Source organism: Trachypithecus francoisi, unplaced genomic scaffold (assembly GCF_009764315.1).
Source record: "Trachypithecus francoisi isolate TF-2019V2 unplaced genomic scaffold, Tfra_2.0 Lachesis_group15, whole genome shotgun sequence".
Lineage (NCBI taxonomy): Eukaryota > Metazoa > Chordata > Mammalia > Primates > Cercopithecidae > Trachypithecus > Trachypithecus francoisi.
In genome coordinates this window covers 114,531,471-114,554,903 of record NW_022681460.1, presented here as the reverse complement: position 1 = coordinate 114,554,903, position 23,433 = coordinate 114,531,471, and the positions used below count along the sequence as shown (strand labels likewise).

The 23,433-nt window shown below is 56.9% G+C and overlaps 1 protein-coding gene across 3 annotated transcripts in view; it reads left to right on the top strand.

Annotated features, from left to right (window-relative positions):
- RAB11FIP3 (RAB11 family interacting protein 3) overlaps positions 1-19,289 on the top strand; it is a 102,724-nt gene extending 83,435 nt beyond the window's left edge. For all 3 annotated transcript variants that reach the window (XM_033236410.1, XM_033236409.1, XM_033236411.1), the window contains 8 exons: positions 1,643-1,736; positions 4,010-4,113; positions 8,348-8,488; positions 15,741-15,822; positions 16,540-16,677; positions 16,910-17,065; positions 17,249-17,389; positions 17,516-19,289. In XM_033236410.1, the coding sequence (XP_033092301.1) occupies positions 1,643-1,736; positions 4,010-4,113; positions 8,348-8,488; positions 15,741-15,822; positions 16,540-16,677; positions 16,910-17,065; positions 17,249-17,389; positions 17,516-17,629 (970 nt within the window). In that variant the 3' untranslated portion in view covers positions 17,630-19,289. The remainder of the gene's footprint in view (positions 1-1,642; positions 1,737-4,009; positions 4,114-8,347; positions 8,489-15,740; positions 15,823-16,539; positions 16,678-16,909; positions 17,066-17,248; positions 17,390-17,515) is intronic.
- The last annotated feature ends 4,144 nt before the right edge of the window (positions 19,290-23,433 follow it).

Sequence of the window (23,433 nt, the reverse complement as noted above, 5' to 3'; positions counted from 1 at the left end):
CAGAAGGGTGCTGGTGTGTTCCAGCTGGTGCACGTTCTCAGGGCTTGTCTCCAGGGGCAGAGATACCTTCTTTTTTCCTCTCAGAGCGTTTATGGGGAAAAAGATGGAAATGTTCAAGCCCAGTCCATACTAAGAAGCAAATCGAACTTCATACACTTGGTAGACATTTTCAGTGGAAAAACACTAACATTTTATGGAATTCTTACCCTGCTATGTCCCTAGCCAAGCTGTTTGTATGCATGATCTTGGTCCAACCTCAATTGCCTTTATACCCCCATTTCATAGGCAAGGAAGCTGGGACAGGGTCCCCCCATTTCACAATCAAGGAACCTGGGAGAGGGTCCCCCCATTTCATAGGCAAGGAAGCTGGGACAGGGTCCCCCCATTTCACAATCAAGGAACCTGGGAGAGGGTCCCCCCATTTCATAGGCAAGGAACCTGGGAGAGGGTCCCCCCATTTCATAGGCAAGGAACCTGGGAGAGGGTCCCCCCATTTCATAGGCAAGGAACCTGGGAGAGGGTCCCCCCATTTCATAGGCAAGGAAGCTGGGACAGGGTCCCCCCATTTCACAATCAAGGAACCTGGGAGAGGGTCCCCCCATTTCACAGGCAAGGAACCTGGGAGAGGGTCCCCCCATTTCATAGGCAAGGAACCTGGGAGAGGGCCAGTGCTTTTTTACAGTCACGCAGTTGTGAGCATCAGGCTATCAGCCTGGAGCCTGGCTCGGTATCGAGGCTCCCAGGATGTATAAAGAACCGAACATGCGCCTTTGCTGTTGGCTCTTCTGTCCGAGTGCTCTGCGAGTTTTCTGTGCTCCCAGCAAGTTCGGGTTGGTGCAGATTCACCACAGCGAATCTGGCCCTGTGGTGACCATGAGCACGCGCTTACTGCGCGCCGAAGTTCACACTCCCTGGAGCAGCTCCTGCCCCAAGGTAGCAGCCTGTGGGCTGGTTGCGTCCACGCAGGACCACGAGGCTGTGTCCCGCAGCCCGGCCCGGGTAGTAACCTGGCATGGCCTGCAGGGCTGGGGATGCGTCCACAGGAGCTGGTGCCACAGAGGACACGTGTGTCTGGTGTCTTCCTGGACTTGGACCGGTTTCCCAGTGTGTCTGTGAGGGTGACACTGAGTGAGACTTCCGGGATCGACACCTTTCCTGGGACCTTCACTGTTCCTGCCGCAGAGAGCACCTGTGAAAGTCCGAGATGAAGAATGTGTCCGGGGGAGGTGTATGCAGGTCGAGGTCCTGAGCTGATGTCTCACAGGCCTCTGGTAGAGACGAGATCGTTCGCGTCTCTGTGAAGAAGGACACGTTTTATTGCTGCCAAGTACAAAGTCCTCTCTGCCACTCGCTGGCCGGGACTGAGGTCGTGTTCTGTCAGGTTCCAAAGAGCGCCAGGAGGACTCTGAGACCACAGAGCACGGCCTGCTTTCTCCCAGCCCCTGGTAAAGATGTCCAGCCTGGGACCTCCCCCTGTATATAATGCTTTAAGTGGGAGAAGACCACCACCCAGATCAGGGGAGGACCTGTCCCCTGCAATGCTGCCACCTGCTTTTCAGATTGACTCGGGAGTGCTTGTGCTGACGGAGCTTGTCCTGTGGTTTTTCCCTTTCTTCCCTCTGTTACTGTTCCTTTTCCACAGGTACCTGCACCAGTCAGGGGCCCTGACTATGGAGGCCCTGGAGGACCCTTCCCCCGAGCTCGTGGAGGGCCCAGAGGAGGACATTGCTGACAAGGTAGGTCCTGCAGGGCTGGGTAGGCAGCAAGTAGGGGGTTTAGACACAGCCACGTCTGAGGGCCTCTGCAGACATCCCAGGAGGTGGGGACAGCACCGCCGGAGGCGACCCCATGTCATCCAGGGCTCCCCAGACCCTCTGTCCAGCCCCAATGCTCTTTGGCAAGTTTCCCTAAGGGATCTCATGGGCATGTGATAAAAAGGAGTCTTCCTGTTGTGCACGAAGGGCCAGCTGGGAGGGGTGGACTGGGCAGTGAGTGAGAGTCCTCAGGTATCCCACCCCCACTGTGTCTGAGTTGGGTTGGGGGACACCCAGACATTCAGTCCACCAGGCCCGTGGAGACGCGACCTGGGGCACCCATGATTTGGGAGAAGAACGCTGCCCCTGCAGTGACTGCAGAGCCAGCAACCTGAGGAACAGGCTTCTCCTGGGGACTTGAATGGGTGACAGCAGCCAGGGCAAGGCAGCCTTGCTGTGGTCAAGACCCGCTTTTCAGCCGGATGTGGTGGCTCATGCCTGTCATCCCAACACATTAGGAGGCCCAGGTGGGCCGATCACTTGAGGTCAGGAGTTTGAGATCAGCCTGGCCAACATAGTGAAAGCCCGTCTTTACTAAAAATACACGTTAGCCAGGCGTGGGGGCGGGCACCTATAATCCCAGCTACTCGAGAGGCTGAGGCAGGAGAATCACTTGAATCTGGGAGACGGGGATTGCAGTGAGCTGAGATTGTGCCACTGCACTCCAGCCTGGGTGACAGAGCAAGACTCTGTCTCACCTCCTGCACCCCCTCACCTCCTGTGATCCCTTCACTTCCTCCTGTACCCCCTCAATTCCTGCTGTACCCCTCATCTCCTGTACCCCCTCACCACCTCCTATACCCCCTCACCACCTCCTATACCCCCTCACCTCTTCTTGCATCCCCCTCACCTCTTCCTGTACTCCCTCACCTCCTCCTGTACCCCCCACCTCCTCTTGCACCTCCCACCTCTTCCTGTACCCCCATCTCCTCCTGTCCTCCCTCCCCTCCTCCTATACCCCCTCACCTCCTCCTGTACCCCACCTCCTCTTGCACCTCCCACCTCCTGTACCCCCATCTCCTCCTGTACCCCCTCACCTCCTCCTGTACCCCCCATCTCCTGTATCCCCACCTTCTCCTGTACCTCCCACCTCCTCCTGTACCCGCTGACCTCCTGCACCCCCCACCTTCTGTACCTCCCACCTCCTCCTCTACCCCATCTTCCGTACCCACTCACCTCCTCCCGCACCCCTCACCTCCTCATGTACCCTGTCACCTCCTCCTATACCCCCTCACCTGCTCCCACACCCCTCACCTCATGTACCCCCTCACCTCCTCCTGTACCCCCTCACCTTCTGTACCCCCTCACCTTCTCCTGCATCCCCCTCACCTCCTCCTGCACCCTCTCACCTCTTGCAGCCCTCATCTCCTCCTGAACCCCCTCACCTCCTGTGTCCCCTCACCTCCTCTCCTGCACTCCATCTCCTGTACCCCCTCACCTCCTGCACCCTCTCACCTCCTCTATCCCCCTCACATTCTCCTGAACCCCCCTCACCTCCTATACCCCCTCATTTCCTCCTGTACTCCCTCACTTCCTGTATCCCCTCATCTCCTCTACCCCCTTACCTCCTCCTGCACCACACCTCCTCCTGTACCCCATCACCTTCTGTACCTCACCTCCTCTTGCACCCCCACCTCCTCCTCCCTACAACTCCTCTAGCATCTCAAGTGTGCTGACCCAGGCTGAGTCCTCCTCTGCTCCCTTTACTCCTTCTCCTGCCTCTGCAGGTGTCTGACTCTTATCTTGGTGTGAACTCTGAGGGAGGGAGGGACCGAGACATGAGTCTGTTTGTCCCTTGAGTCCATGGGCACCTGGGCTGCCTCTGTGAGCTGCATCTGGCTGAGCAGAGACAAAACTGTGTATTGGGGCCTGAGTCTTGCTGCCCGTGAGCCAGCCAGTCCAAAGGCACCCCTGGGCCTCTAGCTCTCGGAGCTGCGGCAATGTGTGCATTTGTGGTGTCGAGATGACAGTACTCCCCAAGCCCCCGGCCCCATTAGGAGCTGCATCTTCATGGGTTTCTCGGACAAGTTCCAAGGGTAAGTTGGATCCGACACCCGCCTAGCTAGGTGGATCTGATTCTGTGCTGAGAAAACCCCCAGGCAGCCTCCAGGTAGTTCCCTTGGGGGTGCAGGCCCTTCTGCTTCTGACTACCTGACCCTGAAGCCTGAAGCCTGAAGCCTGGTCTCATTGCCAAGGTCGTCTTCCTGGAAAGGCGTGTGCTGGAGCTGGAGAAGGACACGGCAGCCACTGGCGAGCAACACAGCCGCCTGAGGCAGGAGAACCTGCAGCTGGTGCACAGGTGAGCCTGGGCCAGGAGACCTGGGCCTCTGCGTCGTGCCTCCTGTGCCCGCCTGTCAGCCCCCATTTACTTCTCTTTACCTCACATAGCAGGGGCGTGGCCACCCGTCCATCCCAGGGTGGAAGCCAGCTGAGGGGTGGTGCCGGGTGGTCATCGGAGCCTACCCATTGGGCTGCAGGCCGGAGACTCGAGGCTCTGACTGGTGCTCTTGTGGGGAGTTGTCCATGGAACCCTAGACACACAGAGGGCCAGAGGAGGGCACGGCCTCCCTCTCGGGAGTGTGAGACCTGAGCCAGCCAGAGGAGGAGCTGACTGCGAACCCACGCAGTGCCCAGCCTCACCGGCAGGCCTGGAGGTGCAGCTCTCCCACCACTCTGGTCCAGACGGGGTTTGCCCATCCTGGAAGAATGCAGGTTAGGGAAGTTGCTCAGCCACAGAAAGCGAAATGAGCAGACTGCTGAATACGTGACAGGATGCACAGTCTCATCACTGTGGGCAGGAGTGCTAGGGAGGAAGCAAAGTGTGACGCCGTGTTTGCAGAGAAAGAGTGGGAGCTGCTTACCCCACTCTCGTTTGCAGACTTTTCTTAGAATACTGTGTAATTCTCAGTGTTTTTCAAACGAGGCACGCCATGTTGTCTCATAGCCGATTTGCAGTACTGTTTCTCGGGCAAAGTAAGATGAGCTTGGCCCAGGAGTCATCTACCCAGGCTGTGCCACCTGGAGCTGGGCACCGGCAGCCTCTTGGGGGCAGAGGAGGCAGCCAGGAGGCCTGTGAGGCACCTGGGGAATCTGCAGAAGAGGTTCTTCCTGTGAGCTGCTGCTCTCTGCGCAGCTGCCCGGGCACATCCTGGCCCTTCCACGTATTCTCAGCTCAGCCAAGGGCCCTGTCCCTTAGAGCTTCAGTGTCTTCATCAGCACTGACCAGGTAGATTCAGGGCTCTGAGCAGCCTGCACACACGTGTGTTGGCAGCAGGGCATTTGCGGTCAGCACTCCCAGCGCGCCCAAGCCCTCACCCTGCACCGTACTAACATGCGTGACCCGCCCTTCAGCTTCAGATCTATCTGCCCTGTGAGCGCTGAGAATGTCTCATGGGATCGTGGGCATAACTTGCACATCATTTTAATTCTAACAAAGCAATGCACATTCTCTTGTGGAGTGAAGACCCTGGGCTTGGCGGCTGCCCGTTGTCCAGCATTCTCAGCAGAGGAGGGCCTGCCGCCGGCCCCTGCTGCATTGTGGAGAGGGGCCAGGCATGCTGGCAAAGGGGCTGGGCTCCAGTAGTGTGCTACACATATGCTGCGCCTCCAAAGACCACTGTCTCCTCCTTGTCAAGGAGAATCCAGACAGGCCGCCAGACAGGCTTGTTTTGTTTTGTTTAAGGGCCTCCCTCTGTTGCTCAGGCTGAGTGCTGACTACAGCCTCTACCTCCCAGACACAAGCGACCTGCCTACCTCTCAGCCTTCGATGTAGCTGGGACTACAGGTGTGCACCGCCACACCCAGCTTTTTTTTTTTTTTTTTTTTGAGACGGGTCTCACTCTGTCTCCAGGCTAGAGTGCAGTGGGCAATCTTGACTCACTGCAACCTCCACATCCCGCGTTCAAGCGATTCTTCTGCCTCAGCTTCCTGAGTAGCTGGGACTACAGGCATGCACCACCACGCTGGGCTAGTTTTTTTGTTTTTAGTAGAGACAAGGTTTCACCATATTGACCAGGCTGGTCTCGAACCCCTGACTTGTGATCTGCCATCCTCAGCCTCCCAAAGTGCTGGGATTACAGGCGTGAGCCACCGTGCCGGGCCTAATTTTTAAATTTTTTGTAGAGATGAGGTCTCGCCATGTTGCCCGTGCTGGTCTCAAATGCCTGGCCTCAAGCGATCCTCCTACCTTGGCCCCCTAAAGTGCTGAAATCAGAGGCGTGAGCCACTGTGTCCAGCCTAGATGCCTTTGTTGAGCTGACTGTCAAGGTTTCATTTGAGTCTGGAGTATGTTCATCAGTTTTCCGTGTGTGTGGTGTGAAGTCCACCCTGCTGCCTTGCTCTGCCCACTGACCATCTGCAGTGCAGCCCCGGCCACATTCAGTTCCTGTGGCTGTTCCCTGTGGTGCTCACCTCTACCATCCTAAACAACACGTTACTTGTTTTCAGTATCATCTGCCCGTCCTGAGCCATTTGCTCTCTAGCCGTGCTGTATAGCTGCCATCCTGGGAATTCCGAGTGCTTTCCCCCGGGTTTGAGTCCTTATTTTCTGAGTCCCACGTTTTCTTCTTTTTGCCAACTCGTTTTCTGAGGACGTCACTGATAGTTGCCTGGAAAAGGGAGCACAGGAGCCAGATGCTCTGAGAACTGCATGTGTGGAAGTGCTTAGTCCTCCCACCCCTGCTCCAGTCCATAGCGTAGCTGGGCATAAAGTTCTAGGTCAGAAATCGAATTCCCCGAGAATTTGAAGACCTCTGACCCCGTGCTGTGACTGAGGACCCGCTGTTGCCCAGGGCCTTGCTGTTCTCCGTAACTTCTGTTTCCCACCCTACATACTTGGATGAGGATCTTGTATTATTTGCCGTGCTGTGCACCTGGTTTTCAGCCTTTATTTCGTTGTTTTGTTTTTTGAGACAGAGCTTGCTGTGTTGCCCAGGCTGGAGTGCAATGGTGCAATCTCCACTTACTGCAACCTCTGCCTCCCGGGTTCAAGCAATTCTCCTGCTTCAGCCTCCCAAGTAGCTGGGATTACAGGCATGCGCCACTGGGCCTGGCTAATTTTTGTATTTTTAGTAGATTCGGGGTTTCACCATATTGGTCAGGATGGTCTCGAACTCCTGATCTCAGGTGATCTGCCCACCTCGGCCTCCCAGAGTGCTGGGATTACAGGCATGAGCCCAACATCTCAATCAGATTTTTAGATTGTCCTTCCCACACTTTCAGTTCCCAGGAGCTGTTCCTTGTTTGTCTCTTCTGCAGCGGGCTGCCCTGACGCTGCAGCTGTGGCTCTTGGCTCGCGCAGAGCACTGGCTCAGGGACCTTTCCTCGCTGTCTCCTGCATCATGTGTCTCCCTGGGGTCCTCACTTGGTGTTTGCTTTGGCCAGTTCCTTTTGAAAGCTTGCCTTTGTGTCTGGTGATCTTTGGCCATCTGTCCACTCCTGCGTGTGAGGCACCACAAGGATAAGAGGCTCTGTGCGAGGTGGGGCCTGAGGGCATGGGCTGTGCTGTGTCAGTAGGCAGGGCCTGTGCCCTTCTCTTTGGGACAGTCCAGTCCTGTCTCCTGCAGGTGGTTGTGACGATCTAGGGAAGGCCAGGGTCCCCCACCCCGTGCTGTGTCAGTAGGCAGGGCCTGTGCCCTTCTCTTTGGGACAGTCCAGTCCTGTCTCCTGCAGGTGGTTGTGACGATCTAGGGAAGGCCAGGGTCCCCACCCCGTGGGAATGTCGTCTTTTCCCTGTGCTCTAGCTGACACCTGCCCTGCCTCTGCTCTGAAGTGACCTGGATGGGACTGGTCTCTATACCCACTTCCCCAGCCTGGAGGGAACTGGGAGCAGAGTGGGCCCCCCTCCACTTGTGGCCCCTCACAGCCTCTGGGGCCCAGATGTGCCCAGCAGCCAGAGCTAGACTCGTCCTAGCTCCTATGTGGACCCGGCAACTCAGGAAGCCTCATGAGCACCTTTGGGAGATGTGCCATGAACCAACTATACTGCAGCTGAAGGCAGACGCTGCCCGCACACTCAGTTCCCCGGTGTTCAGCTGCCACGGGCCATGTGCTTCATCAGACACTCACTTCCTGGGAATGCTGTGGCCCTTGGACCCTGGTACCTTCACGCTCCTTCCCGAGACTCTGAGGCTCCGTGCCTCTGGGCCCTGAGCTCACTCCTTGTGTGTAGTGGTCGCAGGTGGAGCAGCTGCATGAACAGAGTGCACCAGGGGCGGTCACCTGGTGGGCTCGGGCCCTCGGGGTGCTGCGGTCCACACAGCACAAGCAGGCAGTGCCTGTGGGTATCAGCTGGGCCGGGGTGCAGTAGACACTGCTCTGGCCACCCCAGGTGCCTTTAGTGTGGGAGGCGAGGCTGTCTCGGGGTGTGTGCGCTGCTTCAGAACTGCCTTGACCAGAGCTCGGGGATGCCCTTCTCGGCCCTCCTCCCGGGTGGCGGCAGGTTCTCTGGAGGTCCTGAGGCAGCTTCTGGGCATGGGTGGAGCCACTGCACACCCTGCCTGGAGATAGCTCATCTCCTCCCTTTGCCTTTCAAGAGCAAACGCCCTGGAGGAGCAGCTGAAGGAGCAGGAGCTGAGAGCCTGCGAGATGGTCCTGGAAGAGACCCGGCGGCAGAAGGAGCTCCTGTGCAAGATGGAGAGGGAGAAGAGCATTGAGATCGAGAACCTGCAGGCCAGGTAGGCGGTTCCCAACAGCCTGCCCATCCCAGAATGCTGCAGGCCAGGTAGGAGAGGTTCTCAGTGACCCGCCCACCCTAGAACGCTGCAGGCCAGGTAGGAGAGGTTCTCAGTGACCCGCCCACCCTAGAACGCTGCAGGCCAGGTAGGAGAGGTTCTCAGTGACCCGCCCACCCCAGAACGCTGCAGGCCAGGTAGGAGAGGTTCTCAGTGACCCGCCCACCCCAGAACGCTGCAGGCCAGGTAGGAGAGGTTCTCAGTGACCCGCCCACCCCAGAACGCTGCAGGCCAGGTAGGAGAGGTTCTCAGTGACCCGCCCACCCCAGAAAGCTGCAGGCCAGGTAGGAGAGGTTCCCCGACAGACGGCCCACCCCAGAAAGCTGCAGTGGTTAGGAATAACCTGAATTTTAGAAAAAGGGGAAAAGCTATGTGGTGAAGACCTTAAAACTCTCCACAAAGCCACAAGGGATCAGTTCAAAGACTGACCGTGTGTGGGTGTTGGTTTCTCTAAATCTGCGTCTACAATATATCCAGTCTGTTTAAAACATCAATTTTTGTTTGTTTGTTTGTTTTTTGTTTTTTGGGGTTTTTTTTTTGAGACAGAGTCTTGCTCTGTCCCCCAGGCTGGAGTGCAGTGGCGCCTTCACGGCCCATTGCAAGCTCTGCCTCCCGGGTTCACACCATTCTCCTGCCTCAGCCTCTCAAGTAGGTGGGACTACAGGTGCCCGCCACCACACCCAGCTAATTTTTTTGCATAAAATACCAATCTTTTTTTAAGGGAACTTGACAGAATTACTTTTACATTCATCTGGAGACATAGCCTTGGATGAGTCAGAAAAAGGGAAAACAAAAAGGAAGACGATTAACGATACTATATTAAAATATATCATAAAGGAGGCAGGGCACAGTGGCTCACGCCTGTAATCCCAGCACTTTGGGAGGCCGAGGTGGGTGGATCACTTGAGATCAGGAGTGCAAGACCAGCCTGGCCAACAAGGTGAAATCCTGTCTCTACTAAAAAAAAAAAAAAAAGAAAAAAGAAAAAAAGGTCAGGCATGGTGGCACGCACCTGTAATCTCAGATACTTGGGAGGCCGAGACATGAGAATCACTTAAACCCAGAGGCGGAGGTTGCAGTGAGCTGAGATCGTGCCACTGAACTCTAACCTGGATGTCAGAGTGAGACTCCATCTCCAAAAACAATTTAATTTAAAATATATATATATAAAATAAAGGGAAAAATTATTTTTTTTTTTTACTTTTTTTTTTTTTTGATGGAGTCTTGCTCTGTCACCCAGGCTGGAGTGCAGCGGTGCAATCTCGACTCACTGCAAGCTCTGCCTCCCAGGTTCACGTCATTCTTCTGTCTCAGGTTCCCAAGTAGCTGGGACTAGAGGTGCCCGCCATCACACCTGCCTAATTTTTTGTATTTTTAGTAGAGACGGGTTTCACAGTGTTAGCCAGGATGGTCTCGATCTCCTGACCTCATGATTCACCTGCCTTGGCCTCCCAAATTGCTGGGATTATAGGCGTGAACCACCGCACCTGGCCTTTTTTTTTTTGAGACGGAGTCTCGCTCTGTCGCCCGGGCTGGAGTGCAGTGGCCGGATCTCAGCTCACTGCAAGCTCCGCCTCGAGGGTTTACGCCATTCTCCTGCCTCAGCCTCCCGAGTAGCTGGGACTATAGGCGCCCGCCACCGCGCCCGGCTAGTTTTTTGTATTTTTTAGTAGAGACGGGGTTTCACTGTGTTAGCCAGGGTGGTCTCGATCTCCTGACCTCGTGATCCGCCCGTCTCGGCCTCCCACAGTGCTGGGATTACAGGCTTGAGCCACCGCGCCCGGCCTTTTTTTTTTTTTTTTTTGAGACCAAGTGTCGCCCTGTCTTACAGGCTGGAGTGCAGGGGGCGATCTCAGCTCACCACAACCCTCCTGGTTCAAGCAATTCTCCTGCCTCAGCCTCCCCAGTAGCTGGGACTACAGGGTCGCACCACTACACCCAGCTATTTTTTTGTATTTTTAGCAGAGATGGGGTTTCACCATGTTGGCCAGGATGGTCTTGAACTCCTGACCTCAGGTGATCCACCTGCCTCAGCCTCCCAAAGTGCTGGGATTACAGGTGTGAGCCACGGCGCCCGGCCAAAACATCATTATTTTTAATAGAGATGGGGGTTCTTGCTGTGTTGCCCAGACTGGTCTTGAACTCCTGGGCTCAAACAATCCTCTCACCTTGCCCTCCCAAAGTGCTGGGATTACAGGCATGAGCCACCGCGCCAGCCGAGGCACAAACTAATATTAAAGCAGCACAGTGCCTCCCGTAGTTCTCCATCTGGGAACTCATGCTGTGGATTCCTGGTGTGTGTTTACAAATACATTTGCAAGGGACAGTTCTGTACAAGTAAAAAGCATCGGGTAACTTAAAATACCTATAATCAGAGGAATCTAGAGTTGTCTGTCCTTCTTGTGTGTCTGGGTAGTGAGAGTGGAGGAAGTTGTTTTATACAGTGTTTTGTTTGTCTGTCTGTTTTGAGATAGGGTCTTGCTCTGTGCCCTGGCTGGAGTGCAGTGGCTCTGTCATGGCTCACTGCAGCCTGGAACTCCTGGGCTCAAGCAGTCCTCCTGCCTCAGCCCTGAGTTGCTGGGGCTCTGAGTGCACTCTGTCATGCCCGGCTAACTTCTCATTTGTGGTAGAGATGAGGTCTTGCTATGTTGCCCAGGCTGGTCTTGAACTCTTAGCTCTAAGCGATTCTCCTTTCATTTGTGGTAGAGATGAGGTCTTGCTATGTTGCCCAGGCTGGTCTTGAACTCTTAGCTTTAAGCGATTCTCCTTTCATTTGTGGTAGAGATGAGGTCTTGCTATGTTGCCCAGGCTGGTCTTGAACTCTTAGCTCTAAGCGATTCTCCCACCTTGGCCTCGTTTTGTTGCTGCTGTTGGGGTTTTGGTGGTTGTTTTTGTTTCCTCTCCATACTCTCAGCAGAGCCACCTCAGCTTCTTAAAGTGCTGGGATTATGGGCCTGAACCACCTCATGTGGCTTCTTTAAACTGAGCATGTACTACTTTTAGATTTTGAAATACAGTCGTTTTAAATATTCATAAAAGGATTTCAGGTTCTTTTGCTTGTGTTCCTTCTAGCTCTTAAAGCTAAGATACTTGCCTTATCTAAGAAGAGCTCCTAGGCATTTTCAAAAGTGGGTGGCAGGAAGGAGCCTGCATGCAGAGAGCTGTGCGGGACGCCCTGCACAAGGAGGCCTCCATGCCTGCCATCGCAGTGGGGCGCCGACTTCTGGGGAGCAAGGTCAGGGCAACCAGGACAGTGTTCTCCCCTGGCCTTGGCACAGTACAGTTGAGTGGGCTCCAAATTAAAGTACGTTTCTCGTCTGTGAGCACCAGGGAGCATCTTCCGTGAGACCTGTCCACTGGGGCTGAGGTTGGGGCACAGCCGTGTGGACATCCTGCCTCCTCTGTGTGCGCTGGTGTGGAGGGGCACAAGATAGGGGTCTCATGAGACCCTCAGGGAGCAAGCAGGGCCCAGTGCCACTGCCTCTTGTGAGCAAGCCGCCTACCCGCCCTAAGCCCTTGGGGTCAGTGCCACCGTGTTCTGGACCTTGTCAGTCTCCTGCAGCTTCTTGGAGTGGCCACCAGCAACCTTGTGGTTCTCAGGGCTGCTCAGGCCCTCAGAGGCCCCTGCAGCCCCAGGTCAGCAACCTGCAGTCAACCCAGCACAGAAGCCTCTGGCATCTTGGGGACTTCCCAGCTTGGCCTCTGCCCATCTGGTGTACAGAAAGACCCTGGTCTGTGCCATGACAGTCTCAGTCCGGAGTCCCTCAGGAGCAGAGGGCCTGGAAGCAGGACCCCCAGCACCTGCATCGGAACCTCCTGGGAGCAGCAGGGCTGGCTGTCTTTGCAGTTGCAGTGCCCAGAAAACAGCTGGATTTCAGGCGCAGGGCCTCAGTAGAGATGAAAGTTAAAGCTGAAAGGGCATAGAGAAGATGGAGGAGTGGAGAGGCGGGAACTTTGGACATCCTTGTTTAGGGACCGGGAAAGAAGAATATGTGTCATCAGCAGAATGGGGCTGTACGAAGGTCACAGGCAGAAGATCTGAATCTCAGGACACAGGGCCTGGGAGAGGTTCTTTTTTTTTTTTTTGAGACGGAGTCTTGCTCTGTCGCCCGGTCTGGAGTGCAGTGGCCGGATCTCAGCTCACTGCAAGCTCCGCCTCCTGGGTTCCCGCCATTCTCCTGCCTCAGCCTCCCGAGTAGCTGGGACCACAGGCGCCCGCCACCTCGCCCGGCTAGTTTTTTGTATTTTTTTAGTAGAGACGGGGTTTCACCGTGTTAGCCAGGAGGTCTCGATCTCCTGACCTCGTGATCCACCCGTCTCGGCCTCCCAAAGTGCTGGGATTACAGGCTTGAGCCACCGCGCCCGGCCTGGGAGAGGTTCTAAGAAAGGCCAGATACCTCTGGGAGTGGGGCCCCCAGGGGCCTCCAGAAAGTATGGGAGCCCCTGGCAGGCTGCAGAGAGCTGGAGTGAAGGCTGATGGGGCCACAGTGGCATGTCCACAGAGGCCAGGGCCTGATTTGCAGCTTATGGCACCTGCTGAACCCCTGGCGTTGGGGTACATGACCCATCATCAGGCACAGAGTGAACTGGGTGAACGTGGCCCTGGTGTGTGGTGCTTTCTAGCGGCATGTGAGCCAAGGAATCCCAGGGAAGCCTTCGCTTGTGCCACGTAGCATAGCTCGTCCTTCCAAAACATGTGAGTCGACTCCCCCGAGCCTGATCCTGAAAGGAGAGAAGGCAGAAAGACAGCCCAGCGCTGGGCAGAGCTGAGTTGTCTGATGGACAGTGAGCGACTGGGGCGAGCAGGAAAGAAGGAGGGGTCAGGCCTCGGGAGGGCAGTGCTGCTGTGCGCAAAGCTGTGCAGCTCTTTATTTTCTTCTCTTTGCATATCTGTAGTTTGGAAATTCAGTAGAATTAAAACATAATTTGCTTTCATAGTTACGAACAAAACATGCAAGTGTTACTCTGAAAGGAGAAAACAACTGTAGGTAGAGCCATCTGGACTCCAGGGTTAGAGGTGGAGAATGGAACTTAACTGTGCTCCGCTCAGCAAAACAACAGGAAAGGCAGATGGCAAAGGTGTAGCCCAGAAAGCACAGCTGCACACACTCCTAACACACGCAACACCCTGCGCCAGCAGCTACGCCAGGGTTTGCATCTCGGGGCAGCCACACAGCCGACATGTACCAGAGTTTGCATCTCAGGGCAGCCACGCAGCCGACACGTACCGGGGTTTGCATCTTGGTACATGAAGGCTCAGAAGTGGGTAGCACCAGGAACCGTGGAAGTTGGGTGAAGGTGAGGCTCACACAGGAGGGTCCCCGCCCACATACAGCTGGGTCACACCCATCCCCACCCTAGAGGAGGAGTCTGGACTGCAGAGCATCAACACACACCAGAGTGACACCACTGAGTGCCCTTGTCCTCCTGACGAACGCTTGTGGCCAAGGGTCTGACCATCCCCAGACAAGTCCCTGGGAGCACGCCTGTCCTGGGCACCCCGTGGCCTCCCTGGCGGTGCAGAGGCCACCGAGTGCTCTTGGGAAGGGGTTGCATCTGCTTTGCCCCTGGTCTCAATCATCAGTTCTGCAAAGCCAAGAGCAAGTCCCGTCCTGGGTAGAGGGCACCTGAAGCCCTTCCCCCGCCAGCCCTGTGCTGCCCCTGGGTTTCCATCTTACACCAAATTCTGGGTGTGGGGGCAGGTTAGGTTGAATTAGAAGGGATGGCAGGGTAACAGGATGGTGAGGACAACTGGATTATGGAGAAGATCCAGGGTTCCTTGGAGAAATGGCCAGTTCTGAGGCTGGGACGGGAAAAGGCAGGCTGAGCCTGCAGCAATGTGTAGTATCTGAAAATGAGAAAGTGCTTACACTAAACGTCCCCCTGCCATGAGCACAGACACAGGGTATGTCAGAGGGACACGGGCCAGCTGAAGGAGTTGCCAGACGCCAAAGCTGGAACAGTTTAAGTAACAAACTCATAGTGATAGCACTGGATTACAATCCAAAACATAAAGTTCATGAGTCCATAGTGACACAAATAAATGACTATTAATAAACAGAGAAGAGGGCCGGGTGTGGTGGCCCACACCTGAAACTCCAGCACTTTGGGAGGCTGAGGCAGGTGGATCACCTGAGGTCAGGAGTTCAAGACCATCCTGGCCAACATGGTGAAACCCCATCTCTGCTAAAAATACAAAAAAATAGCTGGGTGTAGTGGTGCGACCCTGTAGTCCCAGCTACTAGGGAGGCTGAGGCAGGAGAATTGCTTGAACCAGGAGGGTTGTGGTGAGCTGAGATCGCCCCCTGCACTCCAGCCTGTAAGACAGGGTGACACTTGGTCTCAAAAAAAAAAAAAAAAAAAAAAAAAAAAAGGCCAGGCGCGGTGGTTCATGCCTATAATCCCAGCAATTTGGGAGGCCAAGGCAGGTGAATCATGAGGTCAGGAGATCGAGACCATCCTGGCTAACACTGTGAAACCCGTCTCTACTAAAAATACAAAAAATTAGGCAGGTGTGATGGCGGGCACCTCTAGTCCCAGCTACTTGGGAACCTGAGACAGAAGAATGACGTGAACCTGGGAGGCAGAGCTTGCAGTGAGTCGAGATTGCACCGCTGCACTCCAGCCTGGTGACAGAGTGAGACTCCTCCTCAAAAAAATAAAATAAATAAAATAAAAAATAAGGCCGGGCACGGTGGGTCATGCCTATAATCCCAGCACTTTGGGAGGCCGAGACAGACGGATCACGAGGTCAGGAGATCGAGACCATCCTGGTTAACACGGTTAAACCCCGTCTCTAATAAAAATACAAAAAAAAACTAGCCGGGCGAGGTGGCGGGCAGCTGTAGTCCCAGCTACTCGGGAGGCTGAGGCAGGAGAATGGCGTGAACCCGGGGGTGGAGCTTGCAGTGAGCCGAGATTGCGCCACTGCACTCCAGCCTGGGCGACAGAGCGAGACTCCGTCTCAAAAAAATAAATAAATAAAATAAAATAATAAAAAATAAAAACCTTCAAGGATTATGGAAAAGCTCTGCCTGGAGCACTTGGTTGGGCACCTAAGGACTGGCCCTGGTCATTTGGGGGCGTCTGTGGGTCACAGGGCGGCCCCAGCAGGGTTTCCCTGAGACACGGGGCACCCTGGTCCTGTAGAGGCGTGCTTCCTGGAGTGAGTTTCAGCTTTGCTCTTGTGTCCCAGGCTACAGCAACTGGACGAGGAGAACAGTGAGCTCCGGTCCTGCACGCCCTGTCTGAAGGCCAACATTGAGCGCCTGGAGGAGGTGAGCTACCTGCAGCCTGGCGCTGTGGCCAGTGGGCCCAGCCCGTGCCCTGCCTGTGGGGCAGCCGAGGCTGCCCTTTGCTCTGTGCTGAGCAGGATGCTGTGCTGTGTGTGAGGGAACAGGGCCAGCTCGGCCCAGGCCACTGGAAGGCACGGTTCCACCTACAGGAGCAGGGCCCAGAGGCTCGCTCCTAGATGGACCCAGGGCTCTGAATCTGGGAATTGTCCTCCAAGGGGAAGGCATCAGCCAGACACTCACGCCCCAACCCCTGCAGACGTGGAGCCAGAGGCTGCATGTGGGGTTCCCACACCCCAGCTCGTCACTGTGAGACCTCCCTCCCTCCACCTCACCAGCTGTGCTCTGGGAAGCTCCCAGGAAGGATATTCTCACAGCACTTGGGCCCTGGCTCCTGTGAACCAGAGGAGCCCGGCTGGAGCTGCCCACAGCCACCGAGTCAGGTCCTGTGCACACAAAGGTCCTTCCTGCCCCTCACGAGCAATGGCCCGCGTGGCCTGTGTGTGTGAGGCGCCCAGAGGCAGGTGGCCTTGACCTCCACGGAGAGGCAGGAAGGCTCAGACCCAGCCCTGTCGCGCTCCAACACGAGGGCCACCATGTTGCTGTTTGGGAGACTCAGATTGGAGGGACAGACGGCCGGGGCAAGCTGCATGCACAGGTGGGAGGGCGACGCACATCCAGGGCAGGTGTCCACCCCTGCAGGAGAAGCAGAAGCTGTTGGATGAGATAGAGTCGCTGACGCTGCGGCTCAGCGAAGAGCAGGAGAACAAGAGGAGGATGGGGGACAGGCTGAGTCACGAGAGGCACCAGTTCCAGAGGGACAAGGAGGCCACACAGGAGGTGAGCTGGCACCCACCCTGCCCCATGCCAGTCCTGCGCCCAGCCTGCCCCAAGGGGAGCCGTTGTTTCCTCAGACGCTAGCTCTCGGCTGTGCGCTTTGGACATAGCCGCTGGTGTGTGTCGTCTTCCCGAGAGATGGCCAGATCAACCCTGAGGTTCTACAGCCAAGTGATGGCTGGTGGTGTCCCCTGGGAGCCCAGGCCCCCCGGCTCACCCGGCGGTTGCCCTGCAGCTGATCGAGGACCTCCGAAAGCAGCTGGAGCACCTGCAGCTCCTCAAGCTGGAGGCCGAGCAGCGGCGGGGCCGCAGCAGCAGCGTGGGCCTGCAGGAGTACCACAGCCGCGCCCGGGAGAGCGAGCTGGAGCAGGAGGTCCGCAGGCTGAAGCAGGTGGGCAGGCCTGGGCCTCCCTTCCTCACATGCCTGCAGAATGTTCCACAAGGCTGGTTGGGAAGGTGGGGACATGGAGGGTCAGCATCTGAGCTGAAGGCCTTTTTCCCTGGGCAGTCCTTGTCCCTGCTCAGCCACCAGCAGGGGCCACAGCCCAGTAGTGATGTTGCTGTGCCCTCCCAGGACAACCGCAACCTTAAGGAGCAGAATGAGGAGCTGAACGGGCAGATCATTACCCTCAGCATCCAGGGCGCCAAGAGCCTCTTCTCCACAGCCTTCTCTGAGTCCCTGGCTGCAGAGATCAGCTCTGTCTCCCGAGATGAGGTAACACATCCCATGCCTGCACAGTGTGGCCTGGGGTTTACAGCTTGCACTGTCTGTGCGCTGTGGTTTATGCACTGTGGCCTGTGGTCCGTGTGCCTCAGCTCTGACTGCTTGCTCGCCCTACAGCTCATGGAGGCAATTCAGAAGCAGGAGGAGATCAACTTCCGCCTGCAGGACTACATCGACAGGATCATCGTGGCCATCATGGAGACCAACCCGTCCATCCTGGAGGTCAAGTAGAGGCAGGAAGGCCCAGCCTGGGTTGGATTCGGGACTCCAACACCTTGGAGTGGTCCCGAGACACCGTGAGGAGCCAAGACCAGCAGGTCCCACAGCCGACAGTGCCCAGAGCATGCAGGGAGTCCTCGTGCAGCTGGGCTGGGGCCGCCAAAGACAGGGGCTGCCAAAGGGGCAGAGGGTGGTGGAGAGGAGAGGGAGAAAGAGAAGTCCCAGGGCCCGAGGTCCATAGAGGGTGAGGGTTGTGGTGGGGCCATCCATCAGCGCTGACCTTTCGGGGGGCCCAGAGCTTCCCAGCCCTAAGTCACCCTGGCCGTGAACGCCTATACTTCAGTTCAGCAGGATGGGCTGGAGAGCCTCTCTGTGCAGAGGTGTGGGGTGAGCCCTGCTGTGGCCTCCTTGTGGTGGTCCCTCTTTCCACATGCAGCCCTATTGGGAAGAAAGGTAGAAAACGGGTCCTTCCAGGGGTGCTCCTGCCTAAGCCACCCGCACAAGTACCCTGGTGCCGTTTCACCCATGCTGAGCCACTCCTGATGGCTGACGGGCTCCCGGACCCTCACCTCAGACATGGTGGTGCGGGAAGGACGCGTGGACAAGGCTGGTGCATTTCCCCAGCTCTACCTACGCTGCTTGGGCCATTGCCCAGTCAGATGTGGTCACCTCAGTCCAGCTCTGGGGCCTCCAGGCCATGTGGCTGTTCCCATGGCCCATTCCTCGCTGCAGTAACCCTTGGGGACTCTGACCGCCTATGGGGGTTGGGCAGGAGCCACTGGGGCCCTCCACTCCGACATCAGGACCTGAGATTACAGCCGTGTGGCGCTCTCTCCCTGGGTGGGGTGGATGCTGCAGGCCCCTCTGGCTCCCAGGTGCTGCTTCTCCACAGGTGCGGCCGGACCTGGCCTCCTAAAGGCCACACCCTCCCCACGCACTTCCCAGGCCAGAGTCCAAACATCGGGAACCCTGTTTTCTTCTGTGTGTGTCTCACTTAGAAATCGCGGTTCTTCCCCGAGGGTGCGTGTTGTAGGAGGGAGAGGGCCGGGAAGACTCACAGCAGAGCAGGAGGGGCCTGCGCTTCTTGGGTCTGCACCCCAGGCGCAGCGGTGTCACCCCGCAGGGCTGCGGGCCTGCCCCCGACCCCCAGCATTCCCGGGTGGGCCCAGACCGCATCACCAAGACTGGCCACCTGCTGCGTGTGTGAGTGTGCGCATGTGCGCGTGCGTGCGTGCACCTGTGTGGCCCCGCATCCACCGCCTTCCATGCTAGGATGTAAGAGGTCGCCTCCTATTGTACATTTGGGGAAAGCCTTGGGTGTAAATCAGTGTAAACTTGGAGGAGAGATTTTTCTATCATGTAGAGTAGGTATTTTTTATAGATTGAAGGTTGATCAATTTTTTAATACTTTCAAGAGAGAAAACTATCTGTGTATACACATGAAATATATATATATATATGTATAATATATAAAGACTGGCACCCTGCCTCTCTGTGCCCAGGCCCAGCCCTGGTGACACAGCACCACTCAGCAGTGCTATCGCTATAAGCATGGACTCCCAGGAGACAGTGTGGGAAACGCTCCTGCTTTAATTCCTCAAGAAACGGCTTTTCCTGCCTGGATGCAGGAGGGCAGGGGCCACCACAGATTAAAGCTGTTACTGCACACGCAGAGGCCGGCTCCTTCCTCCAGGGGGTCCACAGGGTGGGGTGGGAGTCTTGTGGGCCGGGCCCAGCTTCCCTCAAGGCGTCTGGGGCCATCAGTTGTCTGAGCTCAGAACCCAGGAGACCCGCTTGGCTCTGCAGCTTGGTCAGACCAAGACCCTTCCAAGGCTGCAGGATTGCACCTTCAGGTCCAGCAGAGCCTGGCCGCTTTCTGGCCAGGTTCTGGATCCTCACAAGTTGCTGAGACAGCATCAAGGTGGGGCCGGGGAAAGGGGGCATCACGGCTCTGGGTCAGTATCCCCGCCTCTGGGGATGTACGTCCCATGTTGGGAGAGCCGTCAGCACGTCCCCAGGATGAAGAGAAGATGGGGGGGCAGGGCACAGAGGCTCACGCCATAATCTCAGCACTTTGGGAGGCCGAGGCAGGAGGATCGCTTGAACCCAGGAGTTTAAGACCAGTCTGGGCAACACAGCAAGGCCCCATCTCTAAAAAATAAATTAGCCAGGCTTGGTGGTGCACACTTGTAGTCCCAGTTCCTTGGGAGGCTGAGGTGGGAGAACTGCTTGAGCCCAGGAGATGGAGGTTACAGTCAGCTGTGATCACACTGCTGCACTCCAGCCTGGGCGACAGAGCAAGACCCCATTTCAAAAAGAATGTAAAAGGGCAGTGATGTGCAGGGTGGTGGGAGAACACCCCCCAGAAGAGGGGGCAGACACAGGAGCAGCACCAGAGGCATAGGAAGTCGAGAAGGCAGGGCCTGATGGCAGTGGGCTCCTGAGGTCACAGGGGCAGCCAGGCAGTCTGAGAGCTTAGTGCCACTGCAGCCACAAGGAATGGTCCCATCTGATCAAGAGTCCCCCAAAAACACAAGCCTTGAAAACTGGACCACTGGGTCTGGCATCCAGGAAGCAGACTGCATCTGCGTCTCTCACTCTCCCATCCCCGCCCGAGATGCCTGCCTGCCCGTCACTCTGAGATGCAGATGGAGAAGCCGAGGCCCAGGGAGGCTAAGGATCCAGGTCTGTCATCCCCTCAGCCCAGCTGCTGCTTGCGGGCTGGTGACCGGAAGAGGACCAGGCGTGGCCTACAGTGAGGAGTCCTTGAACCCTCAGTGCAGGTGCAGCAGAATGGTTCCAGGTCACAGAGCCCAGGAACCCTGGTTGCTTCATGAGTCAGAACTGAGTGACATGGGCGGTGTGGGCGTGTCCAAGGCCAACTTCCTGCTCCCAGGAAAAGGGCCTGCTGTCTTACCCACGTAGGGGTCTCTGTGTGGTGCCAGCAGGGCCCATTCCTGCTTAGAGGGAGAAGCTGGAGGTGGGGAGAGGGACTCATGACACGCTGCCAGGCCAGAGCCAGGGAGGGGAAGGGGAGCAGCTTCCTTATCATACCCCACTGTGGTCCAGGAGCACCTCAGTTTCATCTCCATGCTAGATTTTAAACGTCGGGCCTGTCCACAGTCCAGGTGGCCCCACCCCAATGGCCCGTTGGGGTCTCTGGTCACAGGAGTTTGAGACAGGAGGACACAGGATGAAATGGACACATTCCCGTAAGGGCTGCCAGAGACCTTGTCAGTGAGCGAGAGCAGGGTGGGGTAGCCGGTGTTGCATGCCTGGTGGACGTGCCCAGAAGCCTGCACCCCCCGGGAGGCCAGAACGTGTCCCTCTGGAGTGTCGCCCCCCCACCCTCAACTGTGCAGTGGGATGGCCACTGGGCCTGCCGAGTTTCCCAAGGCAGATCCTGTCCCCAGCTGGCACCTGACATTGAATGTTCTGAGTCTTGGTCAGTTCTGCCCAACAGAAGAGCACTAAGGAGTCTTGCCTGGCAGAATGGAGAGGAGGAGCTCTGCCCCTGCCCTGGAACAAGAGCCCCTCACATGAGGACCACCCCAGCCTGCCTCTGCTAAAGGGCAGGTATAGGAAGGTTGGACCCCCTCAGCGGGACCCCAGATGGCATCCTGGCCCCTCTACCTGCTGGCAGTCCAGGAACCTGGAGGCAGTGGTCCAGAGAAGGGCAGGGACTTCTCCCGGGCCTCCTCCATTGTTTTCACCTGTTGGGCCACCCGTCCTTTTTTTGAGACGGGTTCACTCTGTCACCCAGACTGGAGGCGCCATGTGCCATCCCAGTTCACTGCAACCTCAACCTCCCAGACTCAAGCGATGCTCCTGCCTCTGCCTCCCGAGTAGCAGGGACCACAAGCATGCACCACCACACCTGCCTAATTATCCTTTAAGTGGAGGCAGGTCTCACTGTATTGCCCAGGCTGGTGGTCCGTAGTCTTTGACACAGGCCTCTGTGGCTCACAAAGCAGGTGATAGCAGAGTCATCCCGTCAAATCTGAGCATGGCACCAGAGCACACAAGTCGGCCACCTGCAGGCCTTGGCACCCTCGTGCTCCACGCCAAGGTCCCTGTGTGCTCAAGTCTGGGCTCCATGGTGGCACTGGGGTCTGTTCTATTTGCTGCTGTGTCCAAGTGAGACTTTCTCTGGGTGCCTAAACAGATTGCCTCCAGTCTCCGTTCTTTCTCTTTGGCCCTCCCCATCCTCTTCTCCTCCAGGGGGGACTCACGGCTTGCCTCTTGGCTCTTCTGTGCACGTCCATTAGCTGCTCAGGTCTGTCTGGATGCGAGGGTTGTGTCCTCAGGCCAGGACTGCACTGGCATGCAGCAGGGCCCGGTCAATGGTCTGGATAATCCAGAGTCACTTACCTTCTGCTGTGCAGGCATTTACAATTCACGCCTGTGTGCCTGATGTCTTGTGACTCAGAATCTTCAAGACAGTCACAGGCTGGCCTCACAGATGCACGAGAGACTCTTTTCTCTCATCGCACCCATTCTCTCCAGCACTCTCCTTGTGCGGGGCAACTTCAGTCATCTTGAAGATGCCTCCTGAGGCCTTATTCTGGGTGAATGGGCTTCCTCCTCCACCATGACAGGCTGCTGGGGAGGGCTGGGGTGCTCCCACCCTCTCCTCACCCCAAATGGGCCTGGCTTAGCAAAACTGGCCAGAACTGACCACTCTGCAGTGAGCTGGCAGGGCCCTCAGCATCAGATCCACAGGCTCAACGGCAGCTGCTTCTCTGGTTGGGAGGTTATAAGGCCATGAACCTTCTGCCGGCTAGATCACTGGCCCCAGGCCAGGGAGCCACCTAGGCAGTGCCAGGGAAGGACTGGGAAGGGGAGGGAACCTGCAGTCCCTGAGTCAGCCCTTGAGTGCACCCTCTCCTGTGGTTCGAAAGCCACATTTGGCCAGTAACCTGCCAGAGGAGAGCCAGCTCTCACTCTGCAGCCCTTTGCGCCCCCAGACCCCCACTGGCCCCCGAGGATGCATTTCCTGCCCTTGGGATGCCTTTGCATGGATATAGGCTGGGAACAAACGGCGCATTCAGCTGCCCTGCCTGTCTTCACAGAGGGGGCAGCAGACCTAGAGGGGGGTGTCCAAGACACAGGAATGAAGCGTCCTTACCAAAAGCTTCCAAGGACAGAAGTAAACCCCTCCTGCCAGCTTCTGCCCTGACTGCAGCTAGAAGCCGAGCTCCACGTGGGACACAGGTGTCCCTACTGCACCATGTAGAGCATGAGGGAGGCCCATCCTTGGCTTTCCTGGAGCATGAATATCCTCTGAGGGGCACTGGCCCTGGCCTTGTAGGTCTTGCTGAGACTGGCTTAAGAGTTGTTGGCCCCGGAGCAATCGTCACCCAACCTCCCACTTGTAAATCTCGCCACAGAATCGGACCACAACCAAACTGTCTCTCCGGACTCTCAGCTGACCAGCCCTGCTCCTGTGTCTCCCTCTCCTGCAGGGCCATTGCCTTCTCAGGCTCCTCATCTGCGCCCAAGAGCGGGAGTCTGGCTGCCCTCAGCACCTGCAGCCTGATAAGCTTGACGCCAAGGCACTTTCCCGAGAGCCGGCCCAGCAGTTGCTGGCAGGAGAGTGGCCTCAGGGCAGCGGGAAGGGGACCTCCGAGGAGAGAATGGGGCCTAGGAGGACCCAGGAGTCGCCCCGGCTTCCCTCCCCCAGGCCCTGGCTGGGCGCCGTGGGCCGCGTCCCGGTTGAGGCCGGCGTGGCCGTTTAATGGCGTCCCTCCGCGACCGAGAAGGAAGGGGCCTAGAGAGGCTGTGCCCAAGCGACGCTAGAGGCCAGGTCGCGTCTC